The sequence below is a fragment of the Bos javanicus genome, chromosome 1 (genome assembly GCF_032452875.1).
Source record: "Bos javanicus breed banteng chromosome 1, ARS-OSU_banteng_1.0, whole genome shotgun sequence".
In the NCBI taxonomy this organism is placed as follows: domain Eukaryota; kingdom Metazoa; phylum Chordata; class Mammalia; order Artiodactyla; family Bovidae; genus Bos; species Bos javanicus.
Window position 1 is genome coordinate 145413498 of NC_083868.1, and position 22897 is coordinate 145436394.

The 22897-nt window shown below is 56.0% G+C and overlaps 1 protein-coding gene across 18 annotated transcripts in view; it reads left to right on the forward strand.

Moving 5' to 3' along the window:
- Positions 1 to 22897, forward strand: part of PCBP3 (poly(rC) binding protein 3) — a 230473-nt gene that overhangs the window by 165781 nt on the left and 41795 nt on the right. For 14 of the 18 annotated variants that reach the window (XM_061423792.1, XM_061423783.1, XM_061423762.1 and 11 more), the window contains 2 exons: positions 9190 to 9320; positions 13320 to 13395. In XM_061423792.1, the coding sequence (XP_061279776.1) occupies positions 13332 to 13395 (64 nt within the window). In that variant the 5' untranslated portion in view covers positions 9190 to 9320; positions 13320 to 13331. The remainder of the gene's footprint in view (positions 1 to 9189; positions 9321 to 13319; positions 13396 to 22897) is intronic. The other 4 variants (XM_061423816.1, XM_061423866.1, XM_061423774.1 and 1 more) reach the window with 1 other exon arrangement.

The following is a 22897-nucleotide window of genomic DNA, read 5'->3' on the forward strand; positions in this document are numbered from 1 at the left end:
TTATTTTTGCTGTCTGTATAGAGCTTCTTCATCTTCAGCTGCAAAGAATATAATCAGTCTGATTTCGGTGTTGACCATCTGGTGATGTTCATGTGTAGGGTCTTCTTTTGTGTTGTTGGAAGAGGATGTTTGCTATGACCAGTGCATTCTCTTGGCAGAACTCTATTAGCCTTTGCCCTGCTTCATTCTGTACTCCAAGGACAAACTTGCCTGTTACTCCAGGTGTTTCTTGACTTCCTACTTTTGCATTCCAGTCCCCTATAATGAAAAGGACATTCTTTGGGTGTTAATTCTAGAAGATCTTATAGGTCTTCATAGAACCGTTCAACTTCAGCTTCTTCAGCATTACTGGCAAGGGCATAGACTTGGATTACCGTGATAATGAATGGTTTGCCTTGGAAACAAACAGAGATCATTGTGTCATTTTTGAAACTGCATCCAAGTACTGCATTTCGGACTCTTTTGTTGACTATGATGGCTACTCCATTTCTTCTAAGGGATTGTTTCCCACAGTAGTAGATATAAGGATCATCTGAGTTAAATTCACCCATTCCAGTTCATTTTAGTTCACTGATTCTATGCAATATTTTATTTATATTATATTTATTATAATTAAGTTCTTTTTATCTTCTGTGAATACTTTCTCTTGTTTTTTCTAACTTCTAAAGTTCGATTTTCTATTTACTAGTTTTCTGACCTTCTTTATCCCTAGTGTAGGCTATTAAAAGCTGTAAGCTTTCCTCTAAGTTCTGTTGTAGGTGAATGGTATGAATTTTGGCATACAGTACTTTTATTATCATTGAGGTTTTATGACCTTCTAATTTCATCAAGTCCCATCCATTTCTTATTTAGAAGCATTTAAAAAGTGTTACATCCAGGAGCATTACAGAGTTATCTCTTTGCTAATGGTTTGTAATTTAATTGCCCCTTGTGTGGAAAACGTGATCTGTCAATCCCTGTCTTCAGAATTGGTGGAAACTTGCCTTGTGACTTAGAACACTTTGGTTTTGTCCTCTGAGAGCTTTAGGAGAATGCATAACCTCTAAAGGTCAGGTGCAGCTTCACGCACGCACGCTACTCCACCTCTCACTCCGTGTTCACTGTCCTTGTGTGACACGTGACAGGGTGCCACGGCGCCCCTGCCAGATGAGCAGTATGTTGCTCTGGCCCCAGGGTCATTGCTCAGATTGATCTCCCATAGGATCTGGCGGCTTCGAGGCGCCTTGTCAGCATCATGTCTCAGCTGGATCAGCATGTGATTCTCTCCTGTTTTCTCTCCTGCCCTGTCGTGTTCAGCAGCCAGATGACTGGTGTTAAGACAGCGTGGTTTATCAAAAACCCTTTCAGCATTGTTTTCCACATGTTCTACATGCTCCCTCCTTCAAGGGCACCTGCCTGCCTGCCCTCATCCAGACTCCCCTCCTCTCCTGTCCCCTCCTCTCCTGTCTCCTCCTCCCTTGTCCCCTCCTCTCCTGTCCCCTCCTCTACTGCCCCCCCTCTCCTGTCCCCTCCTCCCTTGTCCCCTCCTCTCCTGTCACCTCCTCTATTGCCCCTCTTCTCCTCTCCCCTCTCCTCCCCTGTCCCTTCCTCTCCTGTCCCCCCTCCTCTCCTGTCCCCTCCTCTCCTCTCCCCTCTCCTCTCCTGTCCCCTTCCTCTCCTGTCCCCTCCTCTCCTGTCCCCTCCTCTCCTGTCCCCCTCCTCTCCTGTCCCTCTCCTCTCCTGTCCCCTCCTCTCCTGTTTCCTCCTCTCCTGTCCCCACTCCTCTACTGTCCCCTCCTCTCCTGTCCCCCTCCTCTCCTGTCCCCTCCTCTCCTGTCCCCCCTCCTCTCCTGTCCCCTCCTCCCTTGTCCCCTCCTCTCCTGTCCCCTCCTCCTGTCCCCCTCCTCTCCTGTCCCCTCCTCTCCTCTCCCCTCTCCTCTCCTGTCCCCTTCCTCTCCTGTCCCCCTCCTCTCCTGTCCCCTCTTCTCCTGTTTCCTCCTCTCCTGTCCCCCCTCCTCTCCTGTCCCCTCTTCCCCTGTCCCCTCCTCTCCTGTCCCCTCCTCTCCTGAACCCCCTTCTCTCCTGTCTACTCCTCCCTTGTCCCCTCCTCTCCTGTCCCCTCCTCTACTGCCCCCCCTCTCCTGTTCCCTCCTCCCTTGTCCCCTCCTCTCCTGTCACCTCCTCTACTGCCCCTCTTCTCCTCTCCCCTCTCCTCCCCTGTCCCCTCCTCTCCTGTCCCCCCTCCTCTCCTGTCCCCTCCTCTCCTCTCCCCTCTCCTCTCCTCTCCCCTCCTCTCCTCTCCCCTCTCCTCCCCTGTCCCCTCCTCTCCTGTCCCCTCCTCTCCTGAACCCCCTTCTCTCCTGTCTACTCCTCCCTTGTCCCCTCCTCTCCTGTCACCTCCTCTACTGCCCCTCCTCTCCTCTCCCCTCTCCTCCCCTGTCCCCTCCTCTCCTGTCCCCCCTCCTCTCCTGTCCCCTCCTCTCCTCTCCCCTCTCCTCTCCTGTCCCCTTCCTCTCCTGTCCCCCACCTCTCCTGTCCCCCTCCTCTCCTGTCCCCTCTTCTCCTGTTTCCTCCTCTCCTGTCCCCTCCTCTCCTGTCCCCCCTCCTCTCCTGTCCCCTCCTCTCCTGTCCCCCCTCCTCTCCTGTCCCCTCCTCTCCTCTCCCCACTCCTCTCCTCTCCCCCCTCCTCTCCTGTCCTCTCCTCCCCTGTCCCCTCCTCTCCTGTCCCCTCCTCCTGTCCCCCTCCTCTCCTGTCCCCTCCTCTCCTGTCCCCCCTCCTCTCCTGTCCCCCCTCCTCTCCTGTCCCCTCCTCTCCTGTCTCCCCTCCTCTCCTGTCCCCTCTTCCCCTGTCCCCTCCTCTCCTGTCCCCTCCTCTCCTGACCCCCTTCTCTCCTGTCTACTCCTCCCTTGTCCCCTCCTCTCCTGTCCCCTCCTCTCCTGTCTCCTCCTCCCTTGTCCCCTCCTCTCCTGTCCCCTCCTCTACTGCCCTCTCCTCTCCCCTCCTCCCCTGTCCCCTCCTCTCCTGTCCCCTCCTCTCCTCCTCTCCCCCCCCCCTCCTCTCCTGTCCCCTCCTCTCCTCTCCTCCTCTCCTCTCCTCTCTCCCCTCCTCTCCTCTCCCCTCTCCCTCTCCTCCCTGTCCCCTCCTCTCCTGTCCCCCCCTCTCCTGTCCCCTCCTCCCCTGTCCCCTCCTCTCCCCTCCTCTCCTCTCCCCTCTCCTCCCCTGTCCCCTCCTCTCCTGTCCCCCCTCCTCTCCTCTCCCCTCCTCTCCTCTCCCCTCTCCTCCCCTGTCCCCTCCTCTCCTGTCCCCCCCTCTCCTGTCCTCTCCTCCCCTGCCCCCCCTCCTCTCCTGTCCCCTCCTCTCCTGAACCCCCTCCTCTCCTGTCTCCTCCTATCCTGTTTCCTCCTCTCCTGTCCCCTCCTCTCCTGCCCCCCTCCTCTCCTGTCCCCTCCTCTCCTCTCCCCCCTCCTCTCCTCTCCCCCCTTCTCCCCTGTCCCCTCCTCTCCTGTCCCCTCCTCTCCTGTCCCCCCTCCTCTCCTCTCCCCTCCTCTCCTCTCCCCCCTCCTCTCCTGTCCTCTCCTCCCCGTCCCCTCCTCTCCTGTCCCCTCCTCCCCTGTCCCCTCCTCTCCTGTCCCCTCCTCCTGTCCCCCTCCTCTCCTGTCCCCTCCTCTCCTGTACCCCCTCCTCTCCTGTCCCCTCCTCTCCTGTCCCCCCTCCTCTCCTGTCCCCTCCTCTCCTGTCCCCTCCTCCTGTCCCCCTCCTCTCCTGTCCCCCTCCTCTCCTGTCCCCTCCTCTCCTGTCCCCCCTCCTCTCCTGTCCTCTCCTCCCCTGTCCCCTCCTCTCCTCTCCCCTCCTCTCCTGTCCCCCCTCCTCTCCTGTCCCCTCCTCTCCTCTCCCCCCTCCTCTCCTGTCCTCTCCTCCCCGTCCCCTCCTCTCCTGTCCCCTCCTCCCCTGTCCCCTCCTCTCCTGTCCCCTCCTCCTGTCCCCCTCCTCTCCTGTCCCCTCCTCTCCTGTACCCCCTCCTCTCCTGTCCCCTCCTCTCCTGTCCCCCCTCCTCTCCTGTCCCCTCCTCTCCTGTCCCCTCCTCCTGTCCCCCTCCTCTCCTGTCCCCCTCCTCTCCTGTCCCCTCCTCTCCTCTCCCCCTCCTCTCCTGTCCTCTCCTCCCCTGTCCCCTCCTCTCCTCTCCCCTCCTCTCCTGTCCCCCTCCTCTCCTGTCCCCTCCTCTCCTCTCCCCCCTCCTCTCCTGTCCTCTCCTCCCCTGTCTCCTCCTCTCCTGTCCCCTCCTCCCCTGTCCCCTCCTCTCCTGTCCCCTCCTCCTGTCCCCCTCCTCTCCTGTCCCCTCCTCTCCTGTCCCCCCTCCTCTCCTGTCCCCTCCTCTCCTGTTTCCTCCTCTCCTGTCCCCTCCTCTCCTGTCCCCCTCCTCTCCTGTCCCCTCCTCTCTTGTCCCCTCCTCTCCTGTTCCCTTCTCTCCTCTCCCCCCTTCTCCCCTGTCCCCTCCTCTCCTGTCCCCCCTCCTCTCCTGTCCCTTCCTCTCCTGTTTCCTCCTCTCCTGTCCCCTCCTCTCCTGGCTCCCCCTCCTCTTCCGTCCCCCTCCCCTCTGTCCCCCCTCCTCTCCAGCCCCATTCTTCTCTTTTCCCCTCTCCTCTCTTGTCCCTTTTCCTCTCCTGGCCCATTCCCCTCCTGTCACCCAGACTTCCTGGGAGGATGCCCAGCAGGGCAGAGGACAGCACTGCTCCTGGGCATCTGACTTCTCAGATATCCATAGAAGCCAGGCCCCACATGAAGGCATAGATGCCAGCAGGAGCCACTCATGCCCCCACAGGCACGCACATGTGTCTGCCTGTGTGTGTGTGTGTGTCATTTACGGCTCAGCAGGCTGCTTTGTCTGGACTGTGCTTGTGAGGGCACGAGCTGTCCTCGGGCTCTGGTCCTTTGAAACTGATTTGTTGTGGCGGTCTGTTCAGCAAGATGCTGAAAACCTTCACTCCTGTTGTCTCTGAGTGGGTTGTGCAGTGAGGGGTGACGGTAGAGGTGAGGAGGGGGTCACAGACCCCATGTTATCTCTTCTGTCGCCCCCTTCCCAACACCAGTTAAGTTTTGAAGACAGAATGACAGAGGCTTTGCTCCGAGACTGTCCCTAGCGATCACACCTCACTCTGCGGGAACTCGGTGCCCCCACCCTCTGAGTGTGCTGCTGATGTTGAAGAAAGTGGGTCACCACGCACGCGGGTCTGTCACGTCACTTTCCGGACTGCTGGTCTCCTGGTGCCCTTACCAGACATGGTGCCTTGTTGGAGCTACGTGTCTAGTAAACGAGTTCTCAGAGGATGTCAGTTTCAAATGGAATGTCCTTTAGCTCATTAATTTCTGGCTTTCTTACATTTTCATCAGAAACCACTGTCACAGTCTTTCTACTCTGTGTGGCTCGCAGCGAGGGGGGCCCTGTCTGCTGGGGCACTGGCAGCCCTGGGAGAGGCACAGGATCTCGTGTTCCTCCCGTTCTCTTCCCCGTGACACTCCCAGATCCACATTGGCATGTCTACCCTGCAGAGTAACCCACTCCCGAGAGGAAACCTCCGGTTGTCCAGGAGTGCTGGATGGTGGCCATGGTGGCACTCACGGCCCCAAGGCTTCCTCACAGACCATTCTCATCGGCACAGTTGTTCTCACCTGCCTCGCACCCCTGGCCCGTGGAGCCACTCTGCGCGGCCCTGCTCTTCCCGGAATGCGGGCTGAACAGCTGGCTCCCCCGTTCAGCCCTGTTAGAGGCTGCAGTTTCCCTGTCTTTGCTTTGCTCCTCATTTACCTCGTGTTCACCCACGTCCCGGTTCCCAGGGGTGAGCTGACAGCTGTTTGTTGGTTCTCCTCTCTCCTCCTGACTTCTCAGTGCTTGTGTGTCTGTGCCGTTTGTGAGCATCATTCCAGTGCAGTTCCTTTAAGGGTGGGGTAGACACGGCACCCCAGAGAAGGCAATGCCATCCCACTCCAGTACTCCTGCCTGGAGAATCCCATGGACGGAGGAGCCTGGTAGGCTGCAGTCCATGGGGTTGCTAGGAGTCGGACTCGACTGAGCAGCTTCACTTTCACTTTTCACTTTCATGCATTGGAGAAGGCAATGGCACCATACTCCAGTACTCTTGCCTGGAAAATCCCATGGATGGAGGAGCCTGGTGGGCTGTCGTCTATGGGGTTGCACAGAGTTGGACACACTGAAGCGACTTGGCGGCAGCAGCAGACACGGCACCCACTCCAGCACTCTTGCCTGGAGAATCCCATGGACGGAGGAGCCTGGCAGGCTGCGGCCCATGTGGTCACGAAGAGTCGGACACAACTGAGCGACTTCACTTTCACTTTTCACTTTCAGGCACTGGAGAAGGAAATGGCAACCCACTCCAGTCTTCCTGCCTGGAGAATCCCAGGGACAGAGGAGCCAGGTGGGCTGCTGTCTATGGGGTCACACAGAGTCAGATACGACTGAAGTGACTTAGCAGCAGCAGCAGCAGCAGACACAGGTTAACTCTGTGATGTTTAATACAAGGTCTCTTCCATTCCCTTTGTGACCCCATGGACTGTAGCTCCCCGAGCTCTTCTTTCCAAGGGATTCTCCACGCAAGAATACTGGAGTGGGTTGCCATTCTCTCCTCCAGGGGATCTTCCCCACCCAGGGATTGAACCCGGGGCCTCTTGCATTGCTGGCATTTATTAATTACCTTTGTTTTTTTAATTGAGTATAATTCACATGCCATACAATTCACACTTTACAAGTGTACATTTAGTTGTTTTTAGCATCTCACAAAGGTGTCCAGCCATCACCACTGTCTAATCCAGAGCTTCTCATCGCCCCAGAAGGAATCCCACGCTCATCACACTGCCCTCTCTCCTCAGCCCTAGGACTGTGGGTCACTTTCTGTCCTGGTTCTGGACATTTACTGTAGATAGGATCACAGGCATGGCTTTCTGCTTCCGGCTTCTTGCCCCTCGTGTTATGTCTCCGGGCTTCACCCCCTTTTTCGAGTGAGTTACTTCCTGCTGTAAGGAGATGCCGCCACTTGTTGATCCGCCATCATCAGTGGAAGCACGTTGGGTTCTTCCCACTTTTTTGACTGTCTTGAACAGCGCTGCTGTGAACGCCCAGGTGCAAGGTTTTGTGCGGATATATGTCTTCACTCCCTTGGGTACAAGCCTCAGAGTGGGGTTGCTAGGTCATATGGTAACTCTAGGTTTTACATTTTGAGGAGTTGCCAGCCTGATTTCCCAGGTGGTCACACCAGTTTATATTTCCACCAGCAATGGATGAAGACTCCAGTTTTTCCATGTCCTTGCTGATATTTGTTATTTTCTGTTTTTTCTTATTATCATTTTCATGATTGTTACTGTTATTGCTATTACAGCCACCCTAAGTAGCTCACGGGCCTTTCCTAGTGGCTCATATGGTAAAGAGTCTGCCCGCAGTGCAGGAAACCTGGGTTCGATCCCTGGGTTGGGAAGATCCCCTGGAGAAGGAAATGGCAACTTACTCCAGTATCGATGCCTGGAAAATTCCGTGGACGGAGGTGCCTGACAGTCTACAGTCCACGGGGTCGTAAGGAGTTGGATACGACTGAGCAACTTCTCTTCAAGTAGCTCCCTGTGGTTTTGACTTGCATTTCTCTAATATCCAATGACGTTGAGTTATTTTTCCCATGCTTACTGGCCATTTCTTCATCTTCCTTAGAGAAAAATATACTCACACCCTTTGTATATTTTTAGGTTATTTATTATTGAGTTGTGGAAGCTCACATGCAGTCTGAGTGTTAACCCTGCTCAGGGGTCTGATTTGCGGATATTCTCTCCTGTTGTGTGGGTTGTGTTTTCAGTTTCCTCTTAGTGCCCTTCAATGCACAGAAGTTCTTAATTTTGATGAAGTCCAGTTCGTCTACTTGTTTGTTGCTGTCTGTGCTTTTTGGTGTCATATCCACAAAATTATTCCAAATCCAGTATCATGATGATTTTTCTTCCAGTATTTTCAAGATGTTACAGTTTTAGCTCCTAAGCTTAGGTCTCTGGCCCATTTTCAGTTAATTTCTGCATACGGTATGAGGTGAGGCTCCAAGTTCACTCTTTGGCATGTGTGATATCAGTTTTCCCAGCGCCATGTGAAAGGACTGTTCCTTTCTCAGGGATTGTTTTGGCTCCCTTGCTGAGAATTCTTCCATTGCTTCCTCATGACTTCCCACTCGTGAGCTTCAGGCCTCTCTGATCCTCCAGTCAGTAACACATGGATTCTTTTACTGCACCAGCGGGGACACCGTCTGCCTCTGTGAAAGAGGAAGGTTTTATTCAATGTCGTCTTTCACGGGTTTCCTTACATGTCACGTTTTCTCATTTATTTCATTTCAAACCTTGGCATGTTATGCGGATAAGAATATTTGAGCTTGAAACAGACTCAGTGATGTTGTTTATTACCTAAAATGGTTATCTGATTGACACAGAGAAAGGCAGAGATGTTTAACATGGGCTTCTCATTGTTTCTGGTGCTCTGACCTCACAATTCCAAAGAGTGGACGCTGTTGTAAAGAAGCCTTCTTAAGGTGCGGAAGTCTGACAAGAGGGCACAGAGATCTAAACATACTCCTGGACTTGACACGCAGCAAAGAGTGTGACATCATGAGCATGGGTTCTTGTGCCTGGGTATGAAATTTCCTGTTTGGACAACAAATGTGGATTCCAAAAGTGAGAAGTGAAGAAACTTAGATCAAGGAGAAAATGGTGCACTTTGGGAAAGACTAGATGGACAGATTGCCTGCTGAGAGGGAAGGGTTTCAGTGAAATGATTATACCAGCTGTAAAAGTGGGAAACCAGAAATGTACTTAAGTTAATATATAATTTCATAATTTTAGAAGAAAAATCAGTATGTGTGTGTGTGTGTGTGTATATATATATGCTAAATAAGTAGAAGGTTGGCTGTTTCGCTTATATTCTCAGAAGTGTGCACAGTGTGGCCAAGTTCCGCTTCCGTCCTGCTTGTCTATGAGACAGAAGCCCCCCAGTCTGTGGAGCTGCCTTCTTCAGGGTGGAGGACTGGTCCCAAGACGAGCCCTCACAGGCACTTCATCACACCCCACGCATCTCACAGCCAAGTCTTAAGAAACGCCACTGTTCTGTGGAGGCTCAGTCCGAGGCGCGAGGCGCTCACCAGTCAGCTCACGCGCCCCATGTTCTTGTGTTCCAGGTCACGGGGCCCCACGACCCGTCAGCCCTCCCGCAAGTCGCCAGAGCCAGCTCTGATGCTCTAGGTCCCAAGAGTGAACCCGCACTGTCTATGGATCTGCTCTGACGCGTCAAGCCTGCTTATGGGGGAAGGTGAGTGGCCAGGACGCAGCACGGGTCTGTGTGTCCAGTTACCAGGAGTGCACAGAGTCAGACTCACCCCTGGAACCAGGGAGTGTGCGCCAGGCTGGTGTCGCTCTCTTTAGTCCCTGATGTGGCATCAGCTGGGGGCCGTGCCAGGGAGAGAGCACACGCCACGAGCAGCAAACTTGAGCAGAGAAGCGAGGTGCTGTGCGTGACCGGGCAGGACCAGCATTCCCACTGACTCTTGAAGGGTTGCATCCAGCTGACGCAGAGCGTGAAGAAGTCGGTCTCAGCTGAGACAGACAGGGTTCTCCACAGCTTCTTCCCTGGAATTTCTGAGGCACGTGGGACACCTTCCCCTATGTGTGCCCCATTGCCAGGCTTCAGTGGCCTCACCCACCAAGTGGGGAGTCTGAAGAGCCAGCTGTTGCTGGCGCTGAGGGACACCAGCCACATGTAGGGCCCTGTGCTCGCGCTGCAGGTGGCCCGGCCCTGCTGACCGTCCTGCTTCATGGGGCTGGGGTGAGGGTGGGCACAAGGGCCCGTGTGCTCGTGTGAAGCCGGAGCCTGTGTGTTCCGTGTGCCACCTTGCTGTCCACCCTGCACCCTGAGGCCTGAGTTCTCCCAGGGCCTCACGGGTCCTGAGCCTGCAGCACTGACCGTCTCTGACCTCAGTGTGTCCACCTGTAGAGAAAGCCTTCGAGGTTTCTTGCTCAGCTGTCAGGCGTGGTCCTCTCTGAGCCAGTTCTGGTTTATTCACCCATGTGTTTAAGTTTGCAAGGGCATGAAGAGTACATTCCAGGCTGGGGACCTGGTTTACCCAGGGTCACAAGGCGGCCACTGAGGACCTGTTTTCAGCTGTGATTTGTTAACCCAAATTCATGACATAACACGTCATATAGGTTCCAAGTCAGCCTGCCTCCAGTCAGAAAAACACCTGTGTCTTTAAATGTCACAAAACTTGGGCCCAACTTTCCATCATTGTTGTCCACTCCAGCTTCTCTCCTGCTGCCCAGATGTTGTCTGCCTGGCTTTGTTTTGCTTTTTTACTTGCAGCTCAGCATGTTTAATCCTGTGGTGCCTGCCCAGAGTTGTTTTGATCTTTGCTTTGTACCAAGGAAGGTGTAAACATTTCAGCCTCCAGGTACCTGTTTGCAGAAGAGTCAGGGACCAATTACCGGGAGGCAACTCTGGGTCTGGACAGGAGCTGGATGGACAGCTCCTTCCACACGGCTGGCACATCCCGAGCTGTGGTCAGGAGCGAGGCTGGTTATGTAAACCGACCATCTGACTGGGGTTCTTGGCGACCACGTGGAGGACAGACTAGGAGCACCCCCAGGCCGGGCTGCAGCTTGGCAACTGCAGGAGTCAAGGGGCCCCCACTGGCCTCTCTGCCTCCCCCAATGTTTGCCAGCTGCCCCCATGGGCAAGGCAGGCACAGCTGGCAGGGCCATCCTGTCCTGACCATGTCTGCCCAGCTGCATCCAGCCCCACGCCCTGGGTGCCACCATCCCCAGCTCCCCCGACATTCTGGCTGGGCCTCTGGCCTCCTTTGTGTCCCTGAGCCCTCATCTCCTCTTCAACCACGACTCTGGTTCTTCATGCCCTCTGCTCGCTGTTCGTTTCCATGTCACATCTTCAAAGACTCGGCACTGGTCAGCCCCTGCCCCCCTGCACAAAGGCAGGCAGGCTCCTTGGCAGCTCCTCCACTTGCTGTGACCCCCGACCCTGCAAGCCTCACTGTGGCCACTCGCTCACCTTGTGCTCCCTCCAGACCCAAAGGCCAGTGCCCAGTCCTTTTCGTGCCTTCCCAGTGACCAAGAGGGGCCCTCGGCAGCCCGTGCCCTCCGACCGAGAGTGAACCCGAGTGACAGGACTGCTCTGTCGGCCCCTCACGGAGCTGCACTGGGTGAGCCAACAACGAACAGCACACCACAGGGCTCCTAGTCTCCTCCACCCCTGCCCAGCCTCTGGCACTGGCATCCCCAGGTCTCGGAGCTCAGTGGCACTGCTAACAGGCTCCCCAGGGCGGGCCGGAGCACAGGGAAGAGCCCTTCATCTCGGGACTGCTGCTGGCAGGCCCGTTTGTCACCCACACCAGAGCCTAAAGCACGTGTCCTTTGACCTTCCTTCTATAAAGAAATGTTCCAAGTTGATAAAAGATGACAGAGACAGGTCCGCCCAAAGATTACTATGAAAGCATTGTTTAAGATAATGATTCAGGGACGCAGAGCATAGAGTCCTTGCAGCTGACTATATCCTTATGCATGAAAATGCATAAAATTAAATGCACAAAATCTTATGCTTACAGTTTGATACCATGGGAAATTTGATCACTACTGTGCAGATTTACATACAGCAACGTAGAAAAATATTTCATGTATAATGTTAAGTAGGGAAAAAGAACAATCATGGGTGGCTTGGTCCTATTTTTGTTAAAAATATAATGATACATGCCTACTGGAAAGATGTCTGAGTAGGTCGACTTCAGAACACCCCACTCTCTTTGGTGGTCTTTCTGAGGATGATGTTACTAGTGGTTTGCATTACACACATTTTCCATTTTTTCCTGTAATGAACAGTCAGGCTGATTTGGCAGCAAACTGGCATGCTGCCACCTGTGGGTGCACCTCTGCTGGCATTGCACAGTGCCCCAGCACCCTGCGGGCTCTCTCAGGAGGCGCCCCCGTGCCCTGAGGGCTCTCCCCGCGAGGCCTGACAGCACCCGGCAGAGCGAGGCCCATCTCCCAGCCAGTGAGTCCTCTGGGTGAAGTTTCCCACAGCCAGTTGGTTACGGGCTTGGTCTTTTCATTTATCTACACCTGATTTGGGGTGAGATGTCGAGAGAGAGAGGTAATAACAGTCACCTCTCATGCATGGTGGCAGGTGCCCGCTCTGATGGGGGACCAGCTGCATCCTCTACGTAGTCTCAAGGTCTGGGTCATTCCATTCATCTCACTGCCCAGGTGAGAGGCCCACCTTCAGGCTTGCTCCTCTCGTAAAGCACAGGGCTCAGTCGAGGCTCAGCTCCTGTGCAACTGACTCCTGGGGCAGCATCTGGAAGCTCTTGAACACAGAGGAGGAAACAGGGAAGAAGAGAGGATTCGCGGGCTGTAGCTTCCAGATGGTCCTGGAGGGACCCAGCCCGAGCGCAGCCACAGCTGAGAGGAGGCTGCTTGGGTCTGCAGCACTGCATTTCGACTGACGGGGGCCTGAGGCCTCTGCCCCCCTCCTCTCCAGGGTGAGCAGCCATGCGATGTCCTGCAGGCATGGCAGTCTGTGCGGTGGCCCCTGTCGGGGGATGGAGTCATTGGAATGACAGCCCATCCGCCAGGCGCACCCTTCTGCGGAACGAGGGGAGCGGGCAAAAAGTAGGTCACATGTGCCTGATCCCATGTCACGAGGTCTCCAACCTGAGACCAATGGGAGCCGTAGCCTCCTCTGGTTTAGAACAAAACCCCACTCTGATGTTTCTCCCTTAGCCTTTTTATCTTCTCTAAACGGGGAGAGTGACCATCTGTCCCAGAGCCACTCCATCCGGCCCTGCCGACCGCACAGTGTGGCTTTGTTCTGAGGTAAGGGGCTATGGGCCCGGCCAAGGCCACGCGGAGCCCAGACGGCGGCATAAAGGGCCATCCAGTGGGCCATGCCGGGTGCTGACGGAGCGGGAGCTTGGGATCCTCGCCGAAAGTCTGGGATGTTCCCCTGGTCTGACAGCAGGGCCCCTCTCTGAGAGTCAGGGTCACTGTTAACACGCCACCTTAGTGAGCTGTGATGTACGGAGTTCATAGGTCATTTTTCAGTTGTCTGTGCTCCTGGGGCACATGTGGGAATACGACCCCTGCCCAGAGAGGCTGGTTGTCTCCAGGGCCCAGGGATCCACGCCCTCCGTGGACCAGGATCTTTGCTGGGAGGTGTCCACCCAGCCTGTAGCGACCAGGTGAGCCGCCGGCACCCACGTGAGTGCAGAGCACATGTCAGAATAAAGTCCGTGTGTGTGTGTTGCAGCATGTGGAGCGCATGCACTTCTGGAGCCTGATGCTTAGACGAGAAATACCGACCCCCTGTCATCCCTGGGAGGCCAGTGAGTACAATTCCTTGTAAGGAAGTGGAGGGGGTGGCGGGCAGGTCCAGTACTTTGCAAGTGTGTGTAAAATGTGCTTGAGTTCTGTGGTTTACAAATAACAAAATGTCGTTTTCTGCCTGTCCTGTAAGTGAATCGAAGCATTGCCCTAGCCGAGGATGTCTGTTGAGGGCGTTTTGCAGGTGGTGAGTGGGCACAGAAGGTTTGCTGTTGTCTGTGTGGTGGGCTGACCGCCGGCACGCTTAGACAGTTACGCGCTCTTGTTTGGATTGGGGGGACAGACGTTTCCAGAGATGCTTTCCCAGAAACCAGGTTGTATGGTATTTGATTTGAGTGTGTTCTACTGGAGAAAATGATTTTGCTTTTCAGAAATAAAATATTTAAAATTTGCATCTTAACTGGCTTTCCAGGAAACATGAGTCTATAGCCAAGTCCACTGAAGTGAATGTGGACACTTTCAGTGGTAAATTCTTCCATGGTGAGATGTAAAACAATAGCTGCACCCTTGGTAACGAAATAAGACTTTCTCTCCTTGCAGAAATGTGAGGCGGCCAGGGTGATACCCAGTCCCTTTCAGCTGCAGCCCTTCAGTGAGTCTCTTGAACTCTTTCTAAAGGGTTCTTATCCATTTGTGATCTTGAAGAAAAGAAATTTTTTACAGAGCAGGAAATTTCATCTTCTTTGTGTGTGTTACTGATTCTAACACTTCCTTTGAGCCTGGGAGAGTGCCCAGAATTTCTGTGCAGTTTCAACACTGTCTGCTTTTCCTGTCCCACCCAACCTACCTCCCAGCACCTGGGAACGGGGCTGGGTCATCATGTGGGGAGCAAGTTCATGTGTGTTCATGTTAATGACAGTGTAAGCTGCACCCCATAATTGGCTCTAGGGGAAATGAGACCCGGGGGTAACACCTGCAGTGGGGCCGGTGTTAGGGGCGTTGGCTGTCCCTTGTTTACCAGCGGAAGAGAAGATTGTTTCTGCAGAAATCACACAATCTCAGAGGGAGCTCCCCTAAGCCAAGGACCCATCTCTGTCCATGGCGCCCCTCGTGTGTTCCTGACGGCTAGCGCCTCACCCTCGTCCTTCACTCTGGCCTGGGCTGGTCTCCGATGATCACTCATTGCTTTTAGTCTGGCCTCATCAGGGACTGAAAGGGCCCCTTAGGGAGTTGGGTCGCCTTCTGCATGTACCCTGGGCCACCCATCTGTGTCCTGGTCTTGGGGAGGCCCCCGCTCAATTGGAGGGGGTGCAGAAATGCAGAGCCTTGAAGGCGTGTGCTAGCCTGGCAGCCTTGGGAAGGTAGGGGGCCCCGAGTGCCCAGGGTGGAGCCTCTGAAGAGCCATCTTCACTCTGGCAAGGGGGCTTCAGAAGTCAGGGTCTGAGGACGGGCAGGGGCAAAGCTGGTGTGCCAGGTGGTCCCACAGTGAGGACTGGCTCCTTCGGAGCATGACTGCACTATTGTAATGGATGGTGCCCGCCAGTGCTTTTCCGGGAGGTTCCTGGACTCTGGACACCCCCCGAGAACCTGGAAAGGCAGAGTCTCATCTCTCCCCGCCCCACCACCTGAGTGAGGAACACCAGGCTGTGTCTGTGATCCACGGAGCCTTTCAGGGGACATTGGTGCCCACGTGAGTATGAGAGCCGAGGGTGCTGAGGGGCAGACTTGGCATTGCTGGCAGCCACGGCCAGGTGGGTCACAGCCGAGCCAATGCGCTTGTGAGCCCAGTCGAGGACCCTGCGGGTCAGATGCGGAGCCCAGCCGCAGGAACCTCCCCGCGTGTGTCCGGTTCCCCAAGTGTGTCCTGCTCCCCGTGTGTGTCCTGCTCCTGCATGTGTCCTGCTCCTGAATGTGTCCTGCTCCCCGTGTGTGTCCTGCTCCTACGTGCGTCCTGCTCCCTGTGTGTGTCCTGCTCCTGCGTGTGTCCTGCTCCTGCGTGTGTCCTGCTCCCCTCGTGTGTCCTGCTCCTGAGTGTGTCATGTTCCCCGCGTGTGTCATGTTCCCGAGTGTGTCATGTTCCCCGTGTGTGTCCTGCTCCCGTGTGTGTCCTGCTCCCAAGTGTGTCCTGCTCCCCATGTGTGTCCTGCTCCTGCATGTGTCCTGCTCCCGAGTGTGTCTTGCTCCTGCGTGTGTCCTGCTCCCAAGTGTGTCCTGCTCCTACATGTGTCCTGCTCCCACGTGTGTCCTGCTCCCACGTGTGTCCTGCTCCTGCGTGTGTCCTGCTCCCCGTGTATGTCCTGCTCCTGAGTGTGTCATGTTCCCCACGTGTGTCATGTTCCCGAGTGTGTCATGTTCCCCGCGTGTGTCCTGCTCCTGTGTGTGTCCTGCTCCCTGTGTGTGTTCCACTCCCTGCGTGTGTCCTGCTCCTGAGTGTGTCATGTTCCCCATGTGTGTCATGTTCCCGAGTGTGTCATGTTCCCCGCATGTGTCCTGCTCCTGTGTGTGTCCTGCTCCCTGTGTGTGTTCCACTCCCTGTGTGTGTCCTGCTCCTGAGTGTGTCATGTTCCCCAAGTGTGTCATGCTCCCAAGTGTGTCATGTTCCCCATGTGTGTCCTGCTCCTGTGTGTGTCCTGCTTCCTGTGTGTGTTCCACTTCCTGCGTGTGTCCTGTGTGTCCTGCTCCCGTGTTTGTCCTGCTCCCGTGTGTGTCCTGCTCCCTGTATGTGTCCCGCTCCCTGAGTGTGTCCTGTGTGTCCTGGTCAGGCATGCGTCCTACTCCCGTGTGTGTCCTGCTCCCTGTGTGTATCCTGCTCCTGAGTGTGTCCTGCTCCCCGCGTGTGTCCTGCTCCCGAGTGTGTCCTGCTCCCCACGTGTGTCATGTTCCCGAGTGTGTCCTGCTCCCGCGTGTGTCCTGCTCCCTGTGCGTCCTGCTCCCCAAGTGTGTCCTGCTCCCTGTGTGCATCCTGCTCCCCGAGTGTGTCTTGTTCCCCGAGTGTGTCCTGCTCCTGAGTGTGTCCTGCTTCCCGAGTGTGTCCTGCTCCCTCGTGTGTCCTGCTCCCGAGTGTGACCTGGCAGCAGGGTCCCTCTCACCCTGGGGTGACATGGGATCTGCCCTTCCTGCATAGAGACCCCGCTCCCACAGTGTAGAGCCAGAGGAGACCCTGTGGAGGGCGGCCGGCCCGCCACCCAGGCCGAGCCCAGGCTGCAGAGGGTGGCCCTGGGAACCCGATCAGGAGCCAGGGCCACGGGGACCAGGGGCAGGGCTGAGGCTGGGCTCGCTCCCCTCACCCCGAGGTGCGGGCTGGGGGTATTGTTCAGAGTGACCCAGAAGAAGGCAGGAGAGGAAAGGGAAAGAAGCCTGTGTGGAAGCGCACCACCCGGCGGAGTGCAGACCTGTGACGGGAGTGGAGGGGCAGGCAGGCCTGGGGGGAGATAGGCCTGTAGGAACGGTGATGTTTCGGTCAGCAGGAGCAGACACACTGCTCAGTAACAGGCATGGGTCCACCAGGCATCCAGACCAAACGCTGATGTCTGCACCGAGGCAGTGGGCTGAAGGGTGCAGAGACGTGTTACGGCTCGGAAGGGTCTTGTCCAGGGATGGCCCCTGTGGGCATGCGGCCTAGAAGGCGCTGAGGGGCTCAGCCTGCAAGCCTGGCGGCCAGGCTGTAGCCCCCGCTCAGAAACAGCCCAGGGCCATTTCCATGAGCTTGTGGGTGTCATGGACCAGGGTGGCACACGCCAAGCAACGTCCCAGGAGCAGGTGGGTCAGGAGGGCAGCCTGGCAGGGCCACGTCCCTATGCGGACAAACACGGTCCTCACCCCAAGCAGGAGGCCACTGCCCAGGGACGGCAGGGTCGACCTCCTGTGGCCATGTTCGTGGCCTGGAGGCCCGTTCAGCAGGAGGAACCACAGAGCACTGACCTGCCTAGTCAGCGCTGAGACCCCTGCAGGGTCTTTGGGGACGGGGTGCCCCCACAGTGCTCGCTTGGCGCTGGGGCTGAGCCCTGAGGCAGAGCTGTTTCTTGTCTGGGTTGGTGGTGGTGGTTTAGTCACTAAGTCATGTCCGACACTTGTGACCTCCTGGACTGTAGCCTGCCAGGCTCCTCTGTCCATGGGATTTTCCAGGCAAGAATACTGGAGTGGGTTTCCATTTCTCTGGGGCTGGCGGGTCTGAAATCCAGCTGTGATTCAAGGTTTGCGTGTTTTATAGCCTTTAAACTACCCTGCTTTTAACCTCAAGCCAGGAAGGCACGTGCTGTCTGAGAGATGTATGCATAAGGTCCTGTATGTCCCTGGGGACTGCTCAGGATACGCACACAGCGACCCCCGGGGAGGGGCTCAGTGCTGCTCTGAGGCAGGGCTTTCCCAGCCCCCAGTCCTATGTCCCCACGCGAGGGGCCGCCCACAGCCACCCTGCCACGCTCGCACCTCAGCAGGGGTAGTGCCCTGCCCTGCGGTCGGACTTTTGATTCCATTCTTTGTACTTGGTTTTAAAAGTTACAATCGGGTTCTGGTGACTGAAAAACATGTATCTTCCACATTTTGAGGTTTAAACACCACACAGCCTCTGAGGCAGCATCCTGGGGCCCATGGGCGATGCCATGGGGTCGGGGACTCTCTGCCTGAGCCCGGCTGGTGGAGAGGGAGGGGGCCAGGCCCTGTCCCCTGGCCGTGTCCATGGGGCTGCCTCCAGAAGCCTGGCCAGCTAACCACCTGGGCCCACAGCATCGCCCCGTCCTCATCCCCTGCCCGTCCCCTGAGTGCAGCCCCCAACACACGGACCCGGCCTGGAGCTGAGGAAATGGTGAGTGGTGCCAGAACCAGAGGGCCGTGTCCTGTCAGCACCCAGGTGGATGGGGGTAGGGTCTGCTGGGCAGCACCATGGGGCCCTCCCTCCCTGCTGTTCAGCCTCAGGTCCTGCTGCTCAGGGGCCTTGTCTCCCGAAGCTTGTTTGACCCACTTCCTCCCAGCAGAGCAGAGCCCAACGTGGACCCTGTGCCGGGGGCTCTATGGGGTTGCCCGCACCGTGTGTGGGCTTGGCTTTACAGATCTGCGTTTGTGTTTGGGAGGCAGGAACAGAGCCCCCCGCTCCCAGCGCATGCACCTGCCATTGCGTCCCCCGCTCAGCTTAGAGAACAAGCCGGCTGTTGCAGGGAAAGGACCATGCGGGCTGTGCAGAGATGCAGGATTAACGGGCATCCGAGGATTAAAGTCAGGGGATTAATCCCAGCCGGAGCATCAGTGTTGGGGGCAGGGACTCACAGTTGGCGATTCTGCCCATGCATGGCTCTCATCTGGAGCCTGGGTGACCCTGGGTCTTTTTAGGAAACAGAAGCCACCTTTCGATTGGGGGACCCCAGTTAGCACTTTAGCCTCCCTCACCCAGGAGAGGGCCCAGCTCCCAGGGCAGGGGGTGGGTGGGGGCTGAGTCCTCACATTTCTGGTCCCTCTCTTCTCCGGGGACCCCCTCTTATCAGCAGGGCCTGCAGGCTCCCTGCTCTGAGGAAGCAAGGTTTGCTCCCCTCTTCCCCCCCTGCTCCCCAGGGTCCTGACAGGATCCTGGGTGGGGCAATCCTGCAGCCCAGGGAGGCCGACCTCCTCGTGTGACTAGTGGGGAGGCAGGACCCCCAGGACATGCCCCCCCTTCTTGGAGCCTGGAGAGGAGACAGGGTTCTGGGGATGCTTTCTGGGCAAGCCATGGGCTGGTCAGCCCACCTTCTGCCCAGAGAGCAGCCCTGGGGAGGGGCCAAGGGCTCTCTTTGAGCCCCTGGTTCCTAAGTGGAGGAGGCTCTTCCTCTTAGGAATGAGGCCATGCCTTGGTCTCACCTTGTGATGTCAACCAGCCTGCCCTGCACCCAGCCTTTTCCTTCACAACTGTTGGATTTCATTCTCCTTAAAAATCTCAAGAGCTCAGCTGACCTTGGCCTCCTTTGCTTTTCACACTAACAGAGCTACATCCTTTCTTTTGTTACGTTTATCTAAAATTATTCCCCGGTTCCCACATTTTTATTGATATAAATGACCATCAGTGTCCCTGTGTTGTAATGAAAGCTGGAATTAAGAGCTCTGTGCCCCAGGGCACAAGCTCAAGACCAGGGCTTTCCTTGTTTGGGTGGATGCCCCCAACATCCTGAGGACGTGTCCTGTCCCCGTGCTGCCGGTGTCTCCCAGCACCTGCCTGGGGGCTGAGTCCCAGTTCTTCACTGCACAGCTCATCCTGGCACCCGGCCCCCAACCCCGCCCTCCTAGCTGGTCTGTGAAATGGAGGGAGGGGCTCCTCCCGGTGGGGCTGTGGAAAGACTGTACCTGGCACACGGTAAACGCTGTATCAACTTTAGGTATTGCTGGTTAGTGTTCGTTTGATTGTTTGATGTGTTGATCCTGTGACCCAGCTCCCCACAGTGAGTCCCCACAGTGAGTCCCCACAGTGAGTCCCCGTCTGTCCCAGGAGAGGACCTCGCCGAGGTGCAGCATCATGATTGGTAGTCGTCCAGTGTTGCAACCGGTTTGCTCTTCTTTGACTCAGAGTGTCTAGCTGAGCAGAGGCTGGAACTGCTGGCTCGCAGTGCACATGTGGCCAGCCCATGGCAGGACTGGCTCCCCGGCCAGGGCCCGGCGGCCTGGGTGACCATGGCTGTGCACCCCTCTGAGGCTCCAGGGGCTCCACCTTGGCTGCCCCTCTAGGTGCTGTGCTCTGTGCCCAACTCTTTGTGAGGTCCTGGGTGGATATGCACACACACACGTGCAGGGACCTGTTGCTGGACGGTGGGGTCGATAAGCATGGCTCTGTCCCCTTCCCCCCAGCCCCCGTCCAGTCCTCTCCCGTCGACTTCCATCTGATGCGCTGAGCCAGGTCACAGGACATCAGAAAACTCAAGCTGAGGGTGGACCCAGGGCTGAGGAGCACCAAGTCCAGCAGGCACACGGCCTGGGCTTTGCATGCTCCTGCCCTCGTCGGCCACTTCTCCCAGCTCAGCCTGCCCACCCTTGGCTCCGGGGTCTCAGACAGCCCTGTCCAGGGCATGGATAGGAGGGAGGCTGCCCGGCCCCCCAGGCCCCCCAGTGCAGAATAAGCATGGGAACCTGCCCCAGCTTCTCGACCCTCACATCTTCTGGCCCAGAGCCCACGACAACCCTCCTGCTCATCGTCCCAGAAGAGATCCTTTCTGCTCTCTGACCGACTAGAATGGATGGCCGAGGGGTGGGATGGGGACCGAACATGGACTCAGCCTTTGGGACAGCCAGCTGTCCAGCCTGCAGGCCATTTCTCCCTAGACTGACCCCTCGAGGGCGGTGGCTGCCCCCTGATTCTGCATCCCCACTGCAGGCCCCAGCTGGACACTGAGCGTTAGACTGAAGACCCTGCCGTGGTCAGCTTCCAGCTGTGGCCAGAGGGTTGGGGGGCAGGTAAAGTGTGGGGACAGACCAAGCACCTACTGTGTGCAGTGCCAGGCACACGAAGACGTTGGGCTCCTGGAGCCACGGCCTCAGGAGAGTCAAGTCCACATGCAGGCCTTACCACCAGACCAGAGGCAGGGCCCAGGGAGTCTGCTGTCCCTGCGGCAAAGATGTTACTGACCTAGATACAGCATCTGATGTGATTGGAACGTGTGTGAGCCATGTGACCTGATGTAGGTGACACCCTGGACCCTCGGCACTTCCCCAGATGTGGGACGAGAGTGTGGGCATTGTGGGTGAGGTCCACACCTTCCTGGAAGAGGAGAGACCCTGCTCCATGGCCTCTAGAGCAGGGACGGTAGAGAGCATGCGGCCCAGCCCGACGCCTTTGTCTCTCTGGACACTTGAGTGATGAGCTGGCAGACTGTGCAGTCAGGTTGTGTTGGCCTGAACATCTTCCTAACATTAACTGAGACCAGAAAGAACATTTTTCTGCAGAAACCTCCTTCCTCCGCAGCCTCAAGGATGAGCTCTGCACTGTGAGCCTCCAGAGACAGAGAGCAGCCAAGAAGCTCTATGGGTCTGTGCTGTCCCGGCCTCAAGCAGCTTGACGGGGCAGTGAGCTGTTAAACAGGATAAATCAGGTCTGTGCCCACCGCCCCCAGGTCCCTCCATGGTCTCCCCAGTACAGCTGAGGCCCTGGGCCCAGCCCGAGACAGAGCACAGCTCACTGGACTGGCAGAGCCACCGAGCGCTCACAGCAGCCACACAGGCCTCAGCTGGCACCTGGCAGGAGGGACTCCAGCAGCTCCGTCTCTGGGTGGGAATTCCCCTACTGGGGACTGTGGGCTGCCGTGAACGGCCTCTGCTTTAACATCCAAATCTCTGACCCTCCACCCCCAGAGCATGCCTCAGGACTCGGAAGTCACCCCCCACTTTCTGACTCGACCTCTTCCCCTCATATCTGAAATGGACGTCCTCATCAGTTTATGTCTGACGAGCGTCATTAGTGCCCCGGTCTGGTGGTTTGAAGCCTGAACTCTGGACCAGTTCGTGGCCACCCAGTTTCGTGGGGCTCATACGTGAGACAGGGCTGGACTGGCCCCGTGTTAGGAAGGGGCTCGGAACCAGTGGAAGCCTGAGGATGGGGTGCACTGGCTGCTGCTTCTGCTGTCGCTGCTACACATGGCCTGAGGATGGCGTTACAGTGCTAGGATTCTTTTGCTTCAAATATTCTCCTAAAAAAGAAGAACTGGAAAATTTGTTTCTTCAGAATTTCACTATGTAGTACTGGTTATAAACAGATTTTGCCCATTGAGTCAACATAAAAGATCTGAAGAGGTTTGGGTTCTGGAGTGCTGGAGTAAGAAACAACTATCAATACCAACTCACATCAGAGTTAGTGGTGAAAGACTTGTGCTTCCCCTAAAATCACCAAGACAGGATGTCTGCTCTCACCACGCCTGTGAACAGAAGACACAAGTTCTAGCCCATTCAACGTGATGAGAAAAGCAAAGGCATACAGATCGGAAAGGAAGAAACAAACCAGTCCCTGTTCGTAAATAACACTGTTGTCTACCTTGTAAATTCCATTATGCTACCAAAAACACTCCGGAAACTAATGGTAATGAGCAAGTTCACTTGTTAACAATGCAGGACCTATATACAGAAGTCAGTTCTATTCTATACACCACCAGTGAACAATCAGAAACCAGAGTTCAAGATGCACCATTTACAAGAACTCCAAAAAGTCAGATACTTGCTATATGTCTTAAAAAATACACACAGGATTTATATGCCGAAAACTAGAAAATACTGACGAGAGGAATCAAAGACCTGAGGCAGAGCCCTCCGTGTTCACAGCAGGGATTCTCAACGAACGTTGTGGCGCTCGGGCCTCCCAGGGGGTCTGAGGGTGTAGCGCCTCTCCCGTCAGATACCCAGCGGGAACGTGTGTAAATGCACGCAAGACGATTTTTAAATGTATGTGAAAACACAAAGGAACTCATGGAACCAAGAAAGTTTTGAAAAAGATTGAAATTGGAGTAATTTTAAGTCGCCATAATGCTACAGTTATCCAGACATGGTGGTGCTGCTGGGTAGGTCGGCATTTACATAAACAGGATATGGCCTGGAAAATACCACACACAAGTGGACAACTGATTT